General features: G+C 36.8%; 1 protein-coding gene across 3 annotated transcripts in view; it reads left to right on the top strand.

Annotated features, from left to right (window-relative positions):
• Nucleotides 1–21,616, top strand: part of ctnna2 (catenin (cadherin-associated protein), alpha 2) — a 306,072-nt gene that overhangs the window by 58,840 nt on the left and 225,616 nt on the right. For all 3 annotated transcript variants that reach the window (XM_026304269.1, XM_026304268.1, XM_026304267.1), the window contains exon 2: nucleotides 5,483–5,589. In XM_026304269.1, coding sequence (XP_026160054.1) covers nucleotides 5,488–5,589 — 102 coding nt within the window. In that variant the 5' untranslated portion in view covers nucleotides 5,483–5,487. The remainder of the gene's footprint in view (nucleotides 1–5,482; nucleotides 5,590–21,616) is intronic.

Below are 21,616 nucleotides of genomic sequence, written 5' to 3'. Positions count from 1 at the left end.
CATTTCCTCTCTCTTTTCCAACAGGCGAAAATGTGAGCAACACCAAGGTATTTTATATTTCAAGTAGACAGAAACTATGACTGGAGACAACTGAAGTAATATTTACACTGACACACAAAACAAGAATCCTAATTAACAGCAAAGCTATTATTTGGCCAGCATTCCTTGCTAAACTCAGCATGCACAGTATCTGCAGGCTAGTGATGAACTGAGCAGTAAAAAATGCTGCTTTCCTGCACTGAAACAAATGTCTAAACAGCAGCACAGCACTCAATAGCACCTCTATTTGTGAAATGTAAACTTAAATACTACTTGTCAGTATACTGGTTTGGAAACTTAATTACTGAGGCTTCAGGTAGTATTGTTTTGGATTTGCAATTATGTTATTATGTACAGGAGTATTGTCGACCCTTATCAATTAATACTGTGGACAAGATCACACTCCTCAATTCAAGCTAGGAGGTCTCCATAGAGAACAAACCTGGAAACAACAAACAAATAACTACCCTGGGAATGTATTCTCATGTAGACAACTGGAATGGAAACAAAATATATTGCTGTTGAGGTCTAAAACAGCTTAAAATCTATATTACTAGCATGTTGATGCACATGCTTAAATTGCTCTTTATTTTTCGGAATAAATCCGAAAAACTAGCCCATGACCCTTTTTCTGTTCACCAAGGCTGTTTTTGCTAAAAGCAACTAATACTCTGGTGCAACAGATAACACAGTACAGAATACACACACATACCACTCACAAATAACATCATTATTGCAGTTTTCTTGTTATACCATAACCTGCCTGTGCATTTGCTTTTTAAATAAATTCTGAAATTTCTCAGTATTTGTATTTTGTCTTACTGAGTTCCACCCACGATGGTGAACACATTGGGCAACGTGGTTTCTTCTTAAGAGGTGCTCATCATTTCTGTAGCAGTGATGTTTTAATGGGAGGGAGGGAGGGAGGGGGGTTGCTAGTCCCACCCATGCTTGGTACCCGCTGGTATTCCAACACAACCTCCCTTGAAAATACTAACCCATTCTGACCCCGTTTGCCTCCCAAGGGTATCCTACGGTATGGGTGTCCTACTCATACACTAAATAAATAATTTTAAGTTCTCCCTCTGTCTTTTGCTCTTCTCATGTATCAGCTAAAGACACACACAAACAGTTGTACACAGCAGATGGTAGGGCATCTAACAAATTTCAACAACTCAAATATTATTCATGTTCTTTACCAACAAACACGTTGGTTGAGCAAAACATCTGAGAGGGAGTTATTTTATCCCTGCACAGTTAAAGCTCACACAGGTGTGAGAATGTTACCATTGATGAGTTATCAATGTGGAGACACTATCACACGTAAACAAGTGATCTTAATACCTTCCCATATCATGTATTAATCTGCTCTGTTGGAACAGTGGGTGTGTTAATATACCTGATCTCAGCCAGGCCAAATACTCTGTCACTCTATCAGTATACGGCATATGGAATTTATTTAGATTTATTCCAGAAATGTATCCCCAGAAAGCATCCAGTAGCATCACATTGTTATTAAACTGTATAGCTGGATGTTTGCAATGTTTGCATTAGTGCCTTTGACAGATGATAGTCTCTCAGCTGTTTTTGTTCTAGCTTTTTTTTAGACTCATAGAGAAAGAGCTCATTTAGAAACTTCCATCCATCCATTAACTACTGCTTCATAGGGTTCTGGCACATTCCCTTTTCATCAATCTGTTTTTGAAAGTTCAGTTTTATTCATAATGAGGCTATATTACAGAGGCACTAATACAACAATATAAGTATGGAAAATGACAAGGATTTCTCACATTTTTACAATTTACATTTTTGCATTGTTACAAGGAAATCAGTGTCAAGAACATTCGCTGACATTAACAACACTCTGAACAATAAATTACACCAGTGAGTCACCAGAACATTTGCTTTCAGTGGTAGTGGGATAAAAGTATTGTGCACTCTGATTTGCATGCTTTGCTTGCAGCCTGCTGCCTTTCAGTCAGGTCTCTATTGTATTCATTTTGGCATTAACGCTTGAATGAGAAAAATAGTCTCCTTTACCTTTTGTTCCTTTTGCCACTCAACAAATATGCTATATCATCATAATGCTATATGCTGTGTCATATCTGCATACATTTTTTTTTTTAGACTTCATCATTGATCTTTTTTTATCTGACTGGATTAAGTTATTTAAAACAAATTTGGGGTTATTCATTGAACAAATGAGCATTAAAGCTCAAAAGTTATTTTAATGCTTAAAGGACATTCAGTTGTTTCAAGAAGCATTAATCATAAATGCTGCTCCTGTAATTTTTGCTTCATTGTATATTGTTTGGAAACATTCCATGACAGGCAAAAGTATGCGCACCTTTTGGAAGTACCAGGTTGAATAAAAAATGTGGTCATTTTCATCTGACTCACAAGTATGTACAAATACAGTCTGCTCAAGCTAATAACACACTAAACAATTATAAACCTTAACGTCTTTTTTGAACACAGCCATTAAATATTTAGAGCTGGTGGAAAAATTAAGTGGATCCTTGGATTTAATAACTGTGCAAATCTCTACCAGCAGTAACTTTAAAAAAAGAACTTGTAGTTGCAGATCAGACCTGCAGAACGTTCAGGAATTGTGACTGAAGTGCTTAAGCCACATTCTGTGGGTGTCTGGTGTAAACAGCTCTCTTGAGGTGATGCTGTAGTATCTCTGTGTTAAGGAATGGACTCCAAGCCACTCCGAAAAGGGGACTTTCCACTTTTTTTTTTTTTTTTTCTCGTTTGAAGTCATTCTGTTAAAGATTTACTTTGATGTTTAGGGTAATTTCTTGCTTGTTCATCTAGCTTCACCTCCTGCGCTTTACCTGGTGTACAGCAGCGGGATATTATCCTGTGTCCTTGCAAACCTGGGGATTTAGTTTTCCCTTGAAAATTACCTGCTGTCTGGGCCCAGAAAGAGCAAAGCAGCCCCACATCATGCATACTCCACCTTATTTCACCTATGGAATGATGACTGTCAAAATGCTTTGAGATTATCTAACCCTCCAGCTTTACGCAAATACACAATTATTTATTGTAACTTGTGTAACATCAGCAGAGCTAAAATATTTGAGTGTATTTTATAAGTCAAACCAGCTCTCAACGTTCCTCAAATTTGGTTTCAAATTTAAAACGCCAGGTTTCCTAAATCTTGACTCCAAATAGCTTTTGATAATAATGCTGTCTATAGTGTCCATATGGAGAAGTATAATCCTACAATTTGTGTTATTAGATTGTGTCTGATAATAATTGTAATATAAATGAAGAGTTGACCAAGTCAGATTTGTAAACCAGGCAAATGACTGGCTGCTAGCCTAGACTAAGTGTAAGCAGTTGCAACTTGTTTTGACCAAAATTTCCAGTTTAATAAGAACTAACACTCTTTATTTTTCAATTATGACTAGTATGTTTGCAAACAAAAAGCTTTTTTTTTTTTTTTTTATTGTTCTGTGAATTGTTTTGGTGATATATTGTGTCAAGACTAGTTTCGGTTTTGGTGTTTGAGAAGTTCCACTGAAAGGAAATAAAATCTGTTTAATCCATTGCAGTGACACTATTTTTCATGATGCTGCTTTTTTTCCTGATCAGTGACGCGTTCTGTTGAGAGCATTCGCCTCACAGTGGTTATTTTTGCCCTACAAACCATTGTCTACTGAGAAACACTTAGCATCATAATGTAAAACTCTTCAAAAAGAGAGGCTCTCATATACATCTTTTTTTATTATAAATTAGACTTAACTGCCTATAACTAGCTTGTGGCCAAGTGGAGTTTCTCTGGGAATGTTTTGAGACTTAGAAAATTTTACATAATATTTAAAGTTTCACACAGAAAATCTGTGAAAATGTTCTATGTAAATTTCCTTTTAATGCATTAGTTGTCTATGAACTAGAATATTTTCTCATTTTATTGTGCAGGTTTTCTGGTTTTTGCAAGTAGTAACTTACCCATAATTGGGGTAATTTTTAAAAATGTCAAAGCAAAGAAATTGCATTACATAATTACCTTAGGTTTTGTCAAATTATTGCTCCTGATGAATTGGTGGATTGGATTTAGTTGATAAACACACAAGGTCTTTGAAGGAACACAAAGATATGAGACCAGTATACTTTAGATAAAGGCCACCCTATTTTTTGAATATAAAGTCCATACTCTTTTGACATAACTAAAATGCTTGGCTTGTTTCCCACTGTTCATCCATTTCAACCCATTGTGTATAGTATTGGGACCTCTGCCCCAGATCCGTCATTCTTATTCACATTCCTTATTCCCTTCTGTCTCATTGACATTGGCAGTAGAATGGGCCAGTCCCAGCTGGCCCATTCTGAAATTGCTTACTGTAGAAACACATCCTAACAGTAACAACAGACTGCTTACCTCCGGTGCCAGCTGTTCACTCGTCACATTCACCTAATATAACCCCACTGGGCTTAAGGGCTTTCCCTTCCAAGTTAAAGATCAGTTTGTCTAAAGAACTGCACAGTTGGGACTCATATTGGAGAGCCCACCTCTCAGGAGTATATGAATTTACTGGCATCACGTGACTTGGGGTTTTGCCATTTTCTAAAATAGAGAAATTAAGCTCTTGAGAAAGCAGTCAGATTAACCGAATGAGTTGAATTTTAGTTTAATTATATTCTAGATTGGTTTTGACAGGGTTTTACTCCATTTCTTTACTGTTTTTTTTTTTCCTTAATCTGCAATGCTACAGCATAATGCAGTGTTTGTACCTGAACAAAAAAGTAATCAGAATGCTGCTCAGGCTATCTCAAGAGCAATGTGGACAAATCTAGGCCAAAAATCCACTGAATGACAACTAGCTATACACATAAAGAAAAACAATACACTCTCCCTGAATTTACTGGAGGCTTTCTCAAATAAGCTTCAGCTTAGGATGGATATATTGTGATGGTGGAGCTAATTGAGAATGTTAATTACAGGAAGTTAATGTTAGGGAAATGGTCAGTCATTAATTGTGGTGGTTTGTTGGAATCGTTGACTTTTTTTTTTTTTTTTTTTTTTTTGATGTACAGAGCTTGGATTTGAAAACCTTGTATTTATGCCTGTACTTTTTGTACAGCCTTCATAATATTTTTTGGAGATGTCTATGGGAATTGAGTGTTGGCACAAACCTCATGATGAAATATGGTCTTTTTTTTAAAGGTCATGATGAAAAAAAACAAAAAAAAAGTAAACTGTGGACTAATAACTCTTGTTGCCTCTCTGGAGTGAGCTACTTTTATTGTGTTTTTAGCACAGGCAAATTTGGGAATATATAGCATTTAAATGGTCTGTGAATGTCTAAGAATTCCATATACTGGTCCTGAATAAATTTGATGCCTGACATTTATGATCAGTCATCTGCAGGCCGTTAGCAGATTATACACATACTGACTTTTTTAACCACTGACCTGTTTTTATTCCTAACAGAGACCATGACGACTGCCACCTCTCCCATCCTGTTGAAATGGGACCCGAAGAGTCTCGAAATCCGCACCCTGACAGTGGAAAGGCTTCTGGAGCCCCTGGTCACACAGGTAGTTCAATTAACTCTGTGATCCGAATGGAACAAAAGAATAGTCACACAACTGAAGCTAAAAATATACTGGAGACTATTGCCGCTCTCACATTGATTTTTTTTTTTTTTTTTTTTTTAATATACAGTGCATTCAGAAAGTATTCACACCCCCTTCACTTTTCTTCAGTTTTGTTTTGTTGCCGCCTGATACTACTCTCTTTTCTCATTAATCTACACTCAGTTCCACTCAGTGACAATGTGAAAACAGAATTTTAGAAATGTCTGTAAATTTATTAAAAAGAAAAAACTGAAGTATCACATTTACATATCTTTTCAGAGCCTTTACTCTATACTTAGTTGAAGCACCATTGGCAGCATTTACAGCCTCAAGTCTTTGTGGGTATGATGCAACAAGCTATGCCATTCTTCTTTGCAAATCCTCTCAATCTCGGTCAGGTTGGATGGGGAATGTCTGTGGACAGCCATTTTCAGATCTCTCCAGAGATGTTCGACAGGGTTCAAATCAGAGCTTTCGTGCTCTGGCGCTTTGCCACAGATTTAGTTTGGCTTTCAAGCTGAACTCATGGCTGAACATGTTTTTGCTCACCCTGGGTTATTGTCACCAGAATTAGGAATTATTCAGGCTTTGTAGATTCTAATTCAGAGTTTGCTTATCGAATCTGATTCTTACAAATCCTGTTTCATATTATTGTTTGTACTGACCAAATATTGTTAAGCGAAATCCTCCTGCTTCTGCGGATTTAGGCTTCTAGGACAGAATCATGGAGAGGCTTGCAAAGTACTGTATAATAGCTTGTGCTGTCAAAAATCAAATATGATATGCTCTTTAAAGTGATGAATTACATATGTCAGCGACTTTTAATGTTTACAAGTTCACTGCAAAACATTAACAGAAAGTAAAAAAGTGTTACAGGAAAAGAACAAGATCAGAATTCTAAAAATCATTACTCTGGGAAATAGCTTAAAGTTGCTTCCCTTAAAAAAAAAAAATTGGCTGGAAATGATTACACCTGTTGGATACGATGTCACTGTTCCCATCTGGATTAATTCCAGAGACAGGCACATCCCCAGTGATCACTTGAGTGTATCAGCGACCTCCCCCAGTGATCTGATGTTCTTTGGTTGGCTGCACTCTGCTTTTTATTGAACATTTTTAATCCAAACCCTCTCTTTTAACTTAATGCATAGTCTCAGAAATATTGAAACGGCATTCATCTTTGTCATCTCTCTCCATATATCAACTTTTGGTGGAGTTGCAGTCTAGTTTCTGCTCTCGCATCACAATATGTTTGTAGTAGTGCTATGCATTACCATTTGTTGAAAATACTTAATTTTTTACTTTCTTGAATTTCTCATTTTGAGTCTTCTCTTTGGTGCACATTAGGTTTTGCTTTGTGTTCATTTGTTCCTTGTAAACCTTGAGGTATTCTCCCCTTTAATGGTAGAATCATGCCTGATGTGGCGGAAACATTAAATAAAAATCATAGTTAACTGTTGTGTTCTACATTTCATTGGTCAATTGGGAGAAAGACATATACACATACAACCATAGCATGCATATGTGAACTGTGAACTCTGAAGTGGCAGAGAACTATGCTGATATTTAAAGAGAGGCCTGCGTCACACATATACCATGAGGCAAACATTTGACTTGTACTACACCCAGTCGTTTGGTTAACATAAGAACTGTTCAGTGGTCTGTATCTAACTTACATATTATCTTTTTCTTCAATAATAATGAGAGTCTTGCTCTGATCTGTGCCTCATCACAATCATCAGAATTCAACAGAGAGTTTTGCACTTTTAGGCTTTTATCCTGACATACATGCATTATGCATTTCTAAACTATGTCCAGTGAATGTGTCACAGTTGAGCTGCAGTCAAGCTAAAAAACATATATGAAAGACTCTGAACACTTTTATATTCAGATTTCAGTTTCTCATTTTTAAGAAATTTTCAAAAAATACCTAAAACATGTTTTACTAGGTCATTATGGATTGTCAAAAATAGATGACTAAAAAAATTGCAATTTTATCCATCTTAAATATCTACAACACAATAAAGTGTGTGAAAAGACACAAGGTCTGAATACTTCTGAAGTCACTATACACCAAACTAAACGTAAGTACTTTTTGAACTTAATTACATTTCTTAATTACCCAACAGAACCTAACAGACTCCCCTTTAACACACGCTGATGCAAGTGTTTGCACGGCAGTTGGATAACAGAACACATCACTGCAGCTTGTCCTAGTTTTTTCCAGAAATCCCTTATTCACAGTAATAGCAAAATGAGCATGGGCTACAGGCAGGACTGTGCCTTCCTAGTCCCAAAAGACGGCTTTGGGAAATATCCCATTTTTCCAGGTTGTTAATAAAGCTGCTTCATTGCTGCGTGACCCAGTGACAGTGTTGGATATTCGATTTGAAAAGGCTAAATTTACTTACGGTCTGGACCTCAAAATCCAGCTTGTTTACTCTTTGGTCCCCAAGAGAATACTTCAGTATTGATTGCAGACTTTTTCCAGGCTTACCTGTAACAACAGCAATACACAGCCATTTTATCTCTAGTTGTCAACATTTTATGTTTGCTGTTAGGAACAAGGGATTACTATAGTATCTGGGTTTAACATCCACACACAACCCTCATGTGCCCACTTGTTTCTGAATCCTGTGTTGTGACTCAGAAGTGAAAATGAGTCATTTTTGTAAATCATGACGAAGTCTCAAATCTGTAGGTCTATAAGTTTTACTCAAGTTCGAAGTCCTAAGGCAAGTCCTAATACATTCTTTGCCAAATTAAATTTAAGCACCAACAGAGTTGGGCAACTGTTGGAGCTTTATCAAATACATAAGAGTCTTAATACTTTTCAAAACCAATTTCATTGCAATACATGGATAGGCTTGACATACTTCAATAAACAACACAATACAAAAAGCTGTTGTGCAGTTACACATGAAATGAGATATGGCTGTTTGGTTTCAAAATAAGAAATCAAACTGCTGAACTCAACAATAAAATTCTAGCAGTGCAAACATACCTCGGAAATCAATCTTATTTCCATGAAATGAGCTACCTTTTTAAGGTATCCTTTCATTCCAGCCCATTTCTGTACATTACCTGTTGGCAGCAATAAAGAATCCTGTGCTTTTTGGTTCACTCATCATATGTGTTAAGTCCTACTTGAGATGACATGTTGATTTAAAACTATAAATTTGGCAAGGATGGCTCAGCTTTGCATAATGAGACGAAGCTTCTCATAAAATTTCCCTGTTTACCTGTTTGACGACACTGACAAATGCTTTCCAATGCACCATAGTGGTGCAAGCTTCTTTTCACTGATGTTTGAAAGGAGCTAGTGTGACCATATAAGTGGCTGGAAAGCTTTCAAATAGGTTCTGTGCAAGCATGCATCACTTATTAAATATACTCAAACAGCATAGAAGATGGCAGCATGTGGTGCTGCATATTTTCTATCTAAGCAGACGTAACATACTTAAGTGCAAATTCTGATCATCCTCATGGTCATAATTGTACTAGACTTGCATGCTTGATTCTTTTCATTGCTCTATGTTTCCTCAAACTGCTATTTTCTGTGCCTTTCTGCATTCATAGAAAGTTAAGTTCATGGCAAATCACCAAAATAGTAAATAGTTAGAGGGAGAAAAGAAACATTTTGTAGACAAGGGAAAACGTATAGTTGTGAAAAGGGAACCCATTGGTAAATCCCAGTGTGGTGATGTGATTTTATTGTATCGGGTCATCCTAGGCATTCATAACACAAGATTGACTACATACAGTAAGAGTGCATCAAGAGATGGCTGAATATGAGCAAAGGCTGACAGATTAATTTTTCCTGGGCTTTCAAAGCTTGAGTTATTATTACATCACCCTCTATATTTCATGGTTTATAATATTATGGGTTTTGGCTTATATGTTTTAATTGGATAACATTAAAACTTCTTATGACCCACCATTACTTTTGACTTAGAAGTGAACTCAGATATGCATTTTTTAATTGGCACCATTACCCCAAATATTTAAATAAACTCTTGCTAAAATATACCCTGGCATGAGCTGAAGTTTACAGGTAGGCAGTGTTTAAAATCATTTGGTTCCTATTCATAGTTACAGTGCATGGATTTTTTTATTGCCTGTCAGCCACATGTTGCGTTTGCTCTCAGTCATCCAAGTGACAGTCAGGTAATTGCTCAATGCTAGGAGAACAAAAAGCTGATGAGCTTCCTTTCTTAACACAGAGTGACCACCATTAATTTATCTCTATATCAATGCTTGACTGCTCACACAGCAAATTATGAGTACCGAACTTTTTTTTGTTTTGAAAATGTTATGTCAATGTTCTGTTGACAGTCACCTTGACATTTTGATTTATTTTTATTGAAATAAGCTTTGCTGCTTTTTGCAACAATGACTTGTGGTTTAAATTAGTCTTTACAATGTTTATTTTGCCAAAAGAATACAGATGCAGGACATTTCTACAGGTCTAGAAATAATAATCTATCAGCCCTGTGATGGACTGGTGACCTGTCCAGGGTGTACCCTCTGCCTTTCACCCAAAGAGAGCTGGGATAGGCTCCAGCAGATCCCTGTGACCCTAGTTAGGAATAAGCAGGTATAGATGATGAATGAATAAATGTTATTATCCAGCAGAGATTTATATCTATAATGTCATTTGCTTTGTCCACTGATTGTTGATAGGTAAATTGATGGATATTTAATAATGATTAATCATCTGCTGCAGAATAATATTAAAATGCTACAATAATGATGATATTGGTGCAAAATGAATTCACTATGAGAGTGAGCATAATAGCAAACTCTAGTATTCCATCTATTTTACAATTGCATTGGAAGTCTGAAGCATTTTCAGATATGAGCGGGACACTGTGATTGTTTTTTCTGTCAATTTGGATGATTCAGTATGTTTGTATGGAATAAAAGTTTGCCTCAGAGGATAGACAAACAGGCTCTCCCTGACATTGCCAGAGATAGCAGACTCATTTATCATGGACATGCCTCTCTTACCACTACTAGAGTACCAGGCAGGTCCATAGCTAATAATACCAAGGGGCTTATTTTATCACTGTGTATGAAGGCAGCATGCCCCTGATATCGTAAACATTTTTATGCTGCAGGCGATAGCAATATTTTCTTTTTAAAGAATTATGGGCAAGTAGCCTTGAGAGTCAGGTGGGGGAAAAAAAAAAACATGCATTTGAAGTTAAGCAGTTTTCAAGTACTAGGGTCCATACTTTATGTACAGTATGTTAGTGTGGAAATTTGGGAGCCAAGAGCAAAAGCCAACTGGCTAGAATGAATATCACTATAGTGGTAGAATGATAGAAAATGATGATAAACTTGGGAACAGCATGAATTTGAATCTCTTCGATCTGCTTTGTTTTTGTGGTGCTTAAGGTAACATTTAACTTTGAAACCCAGTTGTTAGCTTTTAGTAATGTGTATGCACATGTAATGTGTCCCATAGTATTTATTGTATTTATAGTAGGTGGCACTACTCTTTGTAAAGGAGAAAAAAATCTGCTGTTTGTTTTGCCTCAGCATCTCTTTGTTAATGCAATATGGTGCACTGCCTTTCAGCTTTGCTGTGCAGTGTGTCCTGGTGCTTATGATATAGAGACAGTGGGTTTAGATTTATACGTCTGTAAATACAATATGCAGATCCCAGAACTCGTTAAGTCTCATATCATGTAGTCAGTCTCCTGCAATTGTCTCACAGCAGGAGCCACTAATGAGATAAAAAGTCTCCAATTTAAATATTCAGGGTGAGAGATGTATAGAGGCTTCATCAAAGTTTGAATTTCTACTAAAAAGTACTGTTTTGTCATTGAAAAGACTAGTTCAGTCTCTTTCCCACACAACACCAACATGCAAACTCAATCTGGTTAAAATTTTACCTTAATTTGTAACATATGCAGAAATAATCTGCTGTGTACTGTATCTGCGCTGTGCTTGTGTGTGTGTATTGGACTTGCCTTTTGAGAAACAACTGACAAGGACAACTATACATACTCACTCATGAAAAACACAGAGCCAACAGAAATTAATTACCTAGTCATCAGGAATCACCTGTTTATTTCTTCATCTTCTGGCTTGTCCCTGTCCAACAGCTAAAAAACAAAAAAACAACTGCTTTAATACACTGCAAACATACAATTGCTGTTAAATAATACCCCTTAACAAATAAACTAACATTAACAGTCAGACTGTGGCAGTGAATAAAAATTGTATTCATGTGGACATTGATAGTTAAGATAAGCATTAGTCCATGGGTGCTAAATTAATATTATGCTCCAAAGATTCAAATCACTTTCTTGTATGTAAGATTTATTATACAATACAAAAGTTAATCAAAATACTTTATTAGCTTATTAATGTAGAATATAAAGTATTGATAAAGTATTAGTGTTGTGTATTGACAAAACTATATTACAGAGTCTATCTACCATAAATTCAAACTATGGGCTCTACAAATTAGAAAAGCAAGAGGATGCAATGTAAGGAGCTTTTTGTTTCCTGTCTGAAAGTTGATTCACCTGTATTTGACTAAGTGAAGGTCTCAGCACTTTAACAATTATTGTGTGTTTATCAGCCTCAAAATTGTAGATGTTTTTAGTTGAGATGAATCTGCCATCTGAAGTTGTTTTAGCCACACTAATTAATGTCTGTTTTTCTCAAGTTGTAGTTTTTTGCACTATATAAGACTATATAAGTGATCCTTAATAAAAAGCTTTTGTGCAGTTTTGAAGCCTATGATCTGTGATGAGAAAGTAGTGCCAATCCATTTATATTTTACATACAATGTCAGTGCAATATCTAAATCCAACTGGGAATTATGTGGTACATTTTCAATTGTTTTTGCATTTATGCTGTGTTTCTATCAGTCGTCCAGACACACCAGGTAAGCCAAACACGCAAAGTATTAGACTTGACATGAGTACTACTTGTGCAAAACAAAGTGGATTTACCCTCTGATCGCTCCGCCCTAATTCCGTCTCTTGGATGAGATTTCCACCATTGGGACATTTGGTTGTTGACATGACATTCTGCCTTATGTAGGGATGAGCCTCTCTCCTGCATTGCCTATCTGGTTTGACCAGAGAGACTTATTAAACCATTTCCTAGTTAGAGTCTTTTTCTTCAGGGGGCCTCTGACACCCCTGAATGCTTTTGATAATCTGTCATGGATTCATATATGGTGAGTACTCCTTGTGTGCAACCTGTTGCTCTTAATGAATGCTTGAGCTTAGAGGCCATTTCTTACTGTATATGTTAGTGGTGTACCTCTTGATGGTGACCATTGCTACATGCACAGCACTTGTGCTCCAACACTGTATATATGTCTTGAAATCTAATAATCAAAAATTTAGAGCTATTACTGGACTGTATATACAGTGTCCACTAATAATCTGCAGCCCCTGCACTGGAGGTCTTTGCTTATTTTGGCTCTCTCTCTCTCACTGTCACGTGATTAAAGCTTTGCCTTTAGGAGCAAGTCCTGCTTGAAAGACTGAAGTTATAGAACGTGGTAAATTAACATACAACACATGAGTAAGGTTGCTGATGCTTCTGGTCAATATTTGCATAATCCATTTATTAGTGTTGTTTTGGGAGCACAGCAGAAAAGTTTTAAAGCGCATATAATATCATTCCTTTTGTTTTTGTTTTTTTTCTTTTTGTTATTTAGTTTAAGGACAAAATGATTAAGTTTAAAGCTGTTTTCCTTGGGACATGACTAGTTGGGCACGTGAAAGAGAGAGTTGACTGTCAGCAGTTGGATGATTTAACCCTCTTTGTTTTTGTATGTCAACCAGGCCTAAGGCCTGGTTTTGCGTAATGGTTGGCACCTGACACACACACACACACACACACACACACACACACACACACACACACACACACACACACACACACACACACACACACACACACACACACACACACACATGCTCCAGTCAAGGGACTTAACGTAAATGGAGGGGTGACGATGGCAGCAAGGGGATTAAGGCTTCATGCTGCATCACTGTCATAATCCATTAAGCTAGTGGCAAAGGAGAAAGCCTGGACCTCAAACAGACACTTTTCAGAGGCAAGAAGATATGCTATAATTCTCAATTTTCATTGAAACCGCAGAGTAGTCATTCAGCAGTCATTCAGAGCAGTTGGATAATTTTGGGCACTGCTACTGAAAGTGAACTAAGTTTGGAGAGTGATGATGAATTTCCCTTTGACTTGACTAGCCTATATAGCTATAGGAGGATCCACTGGATTGAGTACATCCACTTTAATTTTATTTCAAAATAATCTTCTGCCAAATTGCAGTACTGTCTGGATGCTGGATTTGGTGATGTGATGTCTCCCACTCTTTGTAGTCTTCTCTTTTCCGTGTTTGAATTTGGATGACAGTATTTCTAAGAGTCTTTGACCCTTGGGAGTGGCAGTGATGTTGAAAGGCAGTCTGGAACCCCTTCTTGGCATGCTGCTCATCGGACACTTGCCATGTTACAGGAAGCAATGCTTAATTTAAGTTCAAGGGGGATGCAGGAGAATAAATTGAACAGCTGGTAAAACATCTTGTCAATGCCAAAGTGTAGGCAAAAGGTAAATTATTTTATTTTATTTGTTTTTGCATTATCATTTTACAGTTCAAAATTAGTGACGTTCAGTTTCGCATAATGAGAAATCTACAACACCATAGTACAAATATTCTTTATTTGGATCCCTGTTTATTTAACTTGCATTCATTCATTTTTTTCATTAAAACATTTATGCTTTATTCTATCACTGTGTAATGCCTATGACACATGTACAACACATCTGTTGGTCTTGCTACTCTTGCTTCTCTTGCTTACTTCTCTGTTTCTGCTGACTCACCTGCTCCCCTGTAAATGTTTAGTCTTTATCTTGGTTGGCCTTTATGCAGACAAAGAAAAGAAACAAGTGTTTTTGCATCATAGCGAGTTCTCATAACCATGAATGCATGCAAGCACAGTGTTATGTAATGCACCTCTTTTGTGTGAAACAAACAATTGTCAGTCAAAGTTGCTTTTTGTAGTAGCCATATGACAAATGCAGCATATGTTACAGCAACTGAGAGTGTAGTGACAAGGTGTAAATTGTACAAATTTGCTTTCAAGACTGGTGATCTGTCCAGAGTGTACCCCACCTCTTACACAGTGTCATCTGTGATTGGCTCCAGCCCCCTCGTGACCCTAGATGTACCAGGAGAAGCAGTAGAGAATGGATGGTTGGATGGATGGATCAAAGTTTGCTTTCACTTGTTCTATAATAATTATAATCTGATTATAGTTAATCAGTCTTATAATACTCTCATAATTAATTCAAAAGATTGCAGCTGACAAGTGTATTAGTTTCTCATTTAATCTGGCCCTGACCTAATCTGGACCTGAATTATCGTCACTCAGTTATGTTGAAATGACTCTGCAGAAAGAGCTGACCCAATACCATGAACTGCGCTGGAGCAAATGAACCAGCAACCGATACAAGACCGGAGAGGACTGTTTACCAGTTTACCTGCTGTTTACCGGTTTGTACTATGTTATGGTGTTTGGCAACTGCGTCCATGAATAATGACAAGGGGTCCCTTGCTCGCTTTGTGCTGTGAGTTTCACTGCGTAGAGTTACAGGCCCACATATTTAATTTAAGATCCCTGATTACCAAAGTAAGAGAGTGTGAAGTCATTTACTGATCTAAGCTGCTACAGTCTATTGGCGATACTATATTCTGAACAGTGACTGTGTACCTATTAAAGCAGAAAGGCATAGGACTGTATAACTAAAATATGTAGTTGAATTTTTATTGCAAGACATATCGTCATTGCAATATAGAACAATGTTGTCGCACATCACAGATTTTCCTCATATCATGCAGGCCTAGTGTTGAAATTCTATTTCAGCACAAGCTTTTCATGTCTCACACACGCACACATACACACACACACACACACACACACACACACACACACACACACACACACACACACACACACACACACCCAAAACAGTGCATGGATTTAATTGTACAAACAGTGCTCGCCTCTTGTTTTATCTGTTATTCTCTCTATTTCTGTTCATCCTTATTGCATGTCAAATAGGGCCTGCACCAACCCTTTACCTTCTGTATACCTACAAACATCAACACAAACACACAGTACATTTACACCAATGACCCTTTGGTGATGACAGGAAGTAATACTTTATTTTGCCATTGTGTTACAATGAGGATGACAGCTGTATCATTATGTAGAGTGCTCTCTGTTAGCTTCTACCTCTGCCAGTGCCTTGGGGTCAGTCCTGGATCTTGTGAAACACACTTGCATCTGTCTTCAGGCTGCATCCTCTGACACCTCGCTATGTCAGCATTTGGCTTTCCCCAGGGTTCTTAACAGCAGCCATGTACAGAAGCTGGTTGTCTGCTCTCTTTGTCTCTGCATTTCTACCATGGAAGGTACACAGAACCAGCAAAGACTGCCCAAGAAACTCAACCCTCCAGCATTCCTTTCACAGGCACACAGAGTCAGCTAGCCAGTATGTTGTCTGGTCCAAAACAACAGATTTTAGATTACTAATTGATGGCACTCAAACTATAATATAAAATCTAAATGTCTATGCTGCTGTTTTTTTTTTTTTTTTTACACTTGATCAAAACACATTGAGGACAAGTATAAAAACAAGCTTCTTTCACAGCAGGCATTTAGTTTGTAATAGGAAAAGCAAGGTAATACTGAAAACATTAATGAGAGCTCTTTTCCATTGAAGTTTCCTGAATCTGAAGTAGCTAAATGAAAGTCAGCCATAATTAATTATTTGATTTACATACTGTTCTCTTCCTACTGTGAGATGTCAAGGTGCTATTTTATCATTTAATACAGACATGAATTAAATCAAATTTTAAAATGTTTCTTCTAACATTGTAAATACGTGAAAGTCTTCTATCCTTTTTCACACTCTCTCCATCAGGTTTTCTTGTTTTGTATTCACTGCTTCCATTTTTGCTTGTTCTACAAGTTGGACTGTGGTCTTGAAGTACAAACTCTGCATGTTTAATGAGAAGAGCCTTGGATTGATTAACTATAGAATCACTTTTTAAGGTGGACTTTTTCTTAACATTCTGTTTTGGTGCAAAATTAAATTGCCACATCAAAATCACTTATTTCTCCCACAAGACAAAAAAAAAACTTAATTTAAAGCACTTTTTAATGGGGAAGAGTCTCATGACTTTTATGTTCACAAAGAGAAGAAAGAGCAGAAAGAAATTCCCAAACTGTGGACTTAAATGACCCCTTTTATTACAACCTCATCAAAAGTCCAAACATTGTTGTACTGTTACAGGCTGTTGTCACACACTTCTCGAAGCCTCCTTTACTGTTGATTGCACAACAGATTGCTTTGACGCTGATTTCTGTGACCTTACCTTGCACTCGAAGCCATTTCGGAATGAGATTTGAGAAAGCTTTTATCTGGTTTGTCTTTGAAGTAAGCAGTATCGCATATATTTTGCCACTTGTTACGAAGATTATGTGACAACCTCAAGGCTTGTCATGCAAAAATTAAGCCAATGTCAAATGACTCATTGCCATTTAAGACATTGGCAATTTTGATACAATCCTTTTCGTAATTTCTTATATTAGTATGTTTAAGTGCTGTTGTTTCTTTTACCTAGATTGCTTCACCAAAGACTAATCATTGACTTTTTCCACACAGTAGATGGATGATATTTTTAGGTCCTTTTTTTGGCATCCTAATAAATGGTGAGAATGATAATGAAAGAGTGGGAGGACCAAGCAAAGTATAGGGACATAAGCTAGGAGGGTTGGTAATTCAGAAATATTACAGGGCAGCTGAAAGCCTTTTGTGCTCTCAGTGCAAAATCATTATTGCAGATAACACTATTGATTCCACTGGTTCTACTGAATCATGCTTTCATTCCAGTATTTGTTACATTCCATGAGGTCTGTGTTGATAACTTAAAGTAAGAACTGTTATATTCCTGTGGTGCAGATAAAACACTAGAAATATTCAACAAAACTCTAGGTAGATTACATAATAATTTTGTGAAAACATGTTAAAGAAAGACAAATACACCAAAAAGTATTATACATATTTGACAACCAGTGCCATATTTTATTATTCATAATTTTTTCTTCATATCCATCATTTTACAACACAGTTCAACTCTAAGCTTTAAAACTAAGAATACTTCCAGAAGGTTTTATGAGGATATAGTTGCCAGCGAGCACACTGCTTGGTTGAGAATGTCATAGCTTGATACCCCTGTAACTCTTTGTCTTTGCCACCCATATATCCATTTAGGTGTTAATTTCAGTGCTCGGTAATTCTCACTGCTTTGCACTTCACCACTTAATTCACCACTTCAGAAGATATTTTATGTAATAGGATATGATACAAAGTGTGCAGATCTTTCTGTGTAGAATTTATAAAATGTATTTAGTATACAGCTCCTTTAGGATACAGGATTTAGTGTTATTCCTACCAGGCACACAAGACAGCTATAGTTCACATCTTGAGGAAATGATATGTGTAAAACATACTCCACATTATCTTTGCATGTTTTTCCTTACCTGAAAAGTTGCATGTGTAGACTACGAGTCAAAAGTTTGGATCACCCCCACTTTTCCATCCACGTTTTCTATTGAGATTAAAGTAGTTCGAGTCTAGTGATTAACCTTAACTGGTATAAACTTAAGTGATGAACTGCCAGCGGTAAATAAAAGGTCACTAAAAGCGGAAAAATAGTGGGTTACTTAAACTGTTTTAGTTGAAGTTAATGAAGCCTTCACAATTAATGAAACAGTTTACTATGGATGCCCAGCCTTTTTTGAGCGCTTTCAATATTTATTTTCTGTATAAAGGCAGTCTTGGGCAAGACTGTGTTACTTTACCCCGAAGCATTTTTTGGACAATATAGCTTATCAGAAAGGAGTACTGAATGTAGTTATAATGCAGATGAATATACAGTTTGCTAAGGATGAAGCTGTCAGTTGTGTGTATTGTTTCTGCAGAACAAAATTTGGGGTAACATGACATGAAGCTGCCACAGTAGCCATCTTGTGCAGATAAGCTCCTGTATTGTACTTCTCACAGCTATTGATTCACCCTTTTAGGACAATGCGCAGGACTCCCTCTTGTTTTTGTCTAGTAAGGTTGTGTACACACTATGCAAATTGCATTTGGGTATAAGTGAGCTCATCGGTTATTTAACAAGGAGCAGTTTGTCTATCACCAACCATAGAAGGGTGCCAAAGGTTAACAGGATCTTGTAGGAGTCTATGTACCGTATTTGCATGTTGGTTTTATGTGTACACACATGCACAACCTCTTCCCTAATTATCAGAAGTTAAATCGCATCATTCATCTATTGGATATGAGTCTCAGAGGTTGAAAGCGGAAAATTGAATGGCTATGCAGAGCCATTCAGGATTTACAACTGAGTCTAGAATCCACTGACCGGTGCTCTGGAGAGGAATGGCCGCAACGCTTTTAATACCATTGATCAGCAATAAAATGAGAGAGGAAGGCACAACAAGACCTTATAGGCCTGAAGGAAAGGTTTTTCTTACTACTGTTGCAGTAAAAACACTTATGTATTTCCTGAAAACTGCTTCCTACCTGGGTTTCATGGTTCTAGAACATTAGAAACATGTTGATATTGGAATACTTAAATACTGAATACTAAAATCTAATATTGCCTGATTCTGTTAAACACAGAATGGCTTAAATAAACTATAATGGATTTCCAGTACATTTTAAATTAACCACCTGAAGTATGTACTTTATGCACAGGCTGTGTTAACAGCTTGACATATTTAACTAATTAATTCATTTTTGGGATGAGTTTTTTTCAGTAACGTTCCAGTTAAACACAACAGTGTCCATGGTACCATAAAGAACTTACAGTATTGCAGTAAAAGGGAGTGTTAATTCAGCATGTGACAACAGAAGTACTCACTAGCTGACTATTTCTAGCACCCTAGTTAGCATATAATATATGCTGCAGTTTATCTCATGAAATATATTGCAAATAGAATTACAAACCAATTTATGTGATTTTCTGCTCCTTTTTTTTTTTTTTTTTTTTTTTTTAGATCAGCTGTTCTCTTTCCCAAATCAATGCAAGAGTCCTGTGTAAATTAAATGTTCTTGATGTCTCTCTGAGGTCACTGCTGTCTGTCTGTCTGTCTGTCTGTGTGTCTGTCTGTCTGTCTGTCTGTGTGTGTGTGTGTGTGTGTGTGTGTGTGTGTGTGTGTGTGTGTGTGTGTGTGTGTGTGTGTGTGTGTGTGTGTGTGTGTGTGTGTGTGTGTGTGTGTGTGTGTGTGTGCGCGTGCGTGCGTGCGTGCGTGTGTGTGTGTAGGTGCACAATAAATCTTTAGGAACATCTGGAAATGTTTTAATGGAAAGCACTGACCCAGACATTGCCTGTGATCCACATTCAGAATGATCACCTGCCCACATGCATTTCATAGCATATTTGTTATGTCATTGTCTGCCCTGACATATATATTTGTAATTGGAAGCTTGACAAGCGCAGCCTCTGTTCATCTGCCAGTTGTGATAGATTTTTTTTGTTTGTTTGTAATGATTCAGGCCTTGTTATGTTGACTGTCAGCCTGATCCCTGTAAATCTCTGCACTTATGCCCTGAGATCTAACCTGAAATACTTCTATACATGTTTGCAGATAACTTTTTCAAGATTTTACATGAATACAGTCGAATATTCTCAATTTCAATATTCCAACTACCTACTTTGTCAAGTAAATCAAAAGTTTCTAAAGTCTCATTTTAAACAGTACATTCCCATATGTGTACACTGATGCTGAGTTTGCTCTAGCAGACTTTGTATACACATGGGATCTGCAAAGTGTGCATTCTTTTATACAGTAGATACCAATTAATATGTGGGAAATTGAATAAACATGATTTCATATGTATTGAGTTTACAAGTGGCCTCAGGAGAAAGTCAGTAATATAGTGTCTTATAGATGCACAATTTACTTATAATACAATTTGGACGACCCCTGTGGTTCAGCTTATAACATAATGAGCCCAAACTGTTCAGCTTGTTTCTTTTCACCCTCAAAAAGCGTTCACACAGACATTTGAATTCTCCCCTCATCAGGCACCATTAAACCAGGCAAGAATTTCCCTCTTCAGTTGACTAAGAATTAAATATTTTATACTGTTGCAGCATCTGTGCAGACAGATCCTGCACATAATTTCCACATTCCTCTCTTTTAACTCCTTTTTTTTCTCATTCCACCGTTAATATTCATCCAGTCCTATCAGTATAAATCTCCCGATTGGCTCTCTACATTTTAGTCTTCATGGTATCATGCTGGCTGATAACTATATAGGGTAAGCCAATTGAATAATTAAGTAATCGCTAAGAGGAAACACAAATTAGTATAGTGTGTGTGTGTGTGTGTGTGTATATGTATATATGTATATATATATATATATATATATATATACACACACAGGGTATATATATATATGTATATGTGTATATATATATATATATATATATATATATATATATATATATATATATATATATACCCTCAAACTCCCAGGCCTCTGGTAGAGGACCCGAGATTGAGGAAGACACACACCACCCATAGGGGTGAGACGGGAAATAATTTTTATATATATATATATATATAGCTTTATGTAGATCATATACTGTAATGGTAGTCCATCTCATAAAGCTTGTGTCTGAATAGTCAGGAGTGAGAATGACATAACTTGTGGCTGCATGTAAATAGGTCCACTGTGGTCTTGCATAAAGTCCAAGCAATGCTGCTAATATGCACGATAAATAGGCTTGCCCATGGCCAATTACCAGCTATCAGAAAAGGGCAAGCCTGCCTGGCTTAGACAGTGAATTTATTTTATTTTGTATTAGGTCACATTTTACTGCACCAGGCAAACATTACTGTGTCCCACT

The sequence above is a fragment of the Mastacembelus armatus genome, chromosome 1 (genome assembly GCF_900324485.2).
Source record: "Mastacembelus armatus chromosome 1, fMasArm1.2, whole genome shotgun sequence".
NCBI lineage: Eukaryota > Metazoa > Chordata > Actinopteri > Synbranchiformes > Mastacembelidae > Mastacembelus > Mastacembelus armatus.
This window is presented reverse-complemented; position numbering and strand designations above follow the sequence as displayed.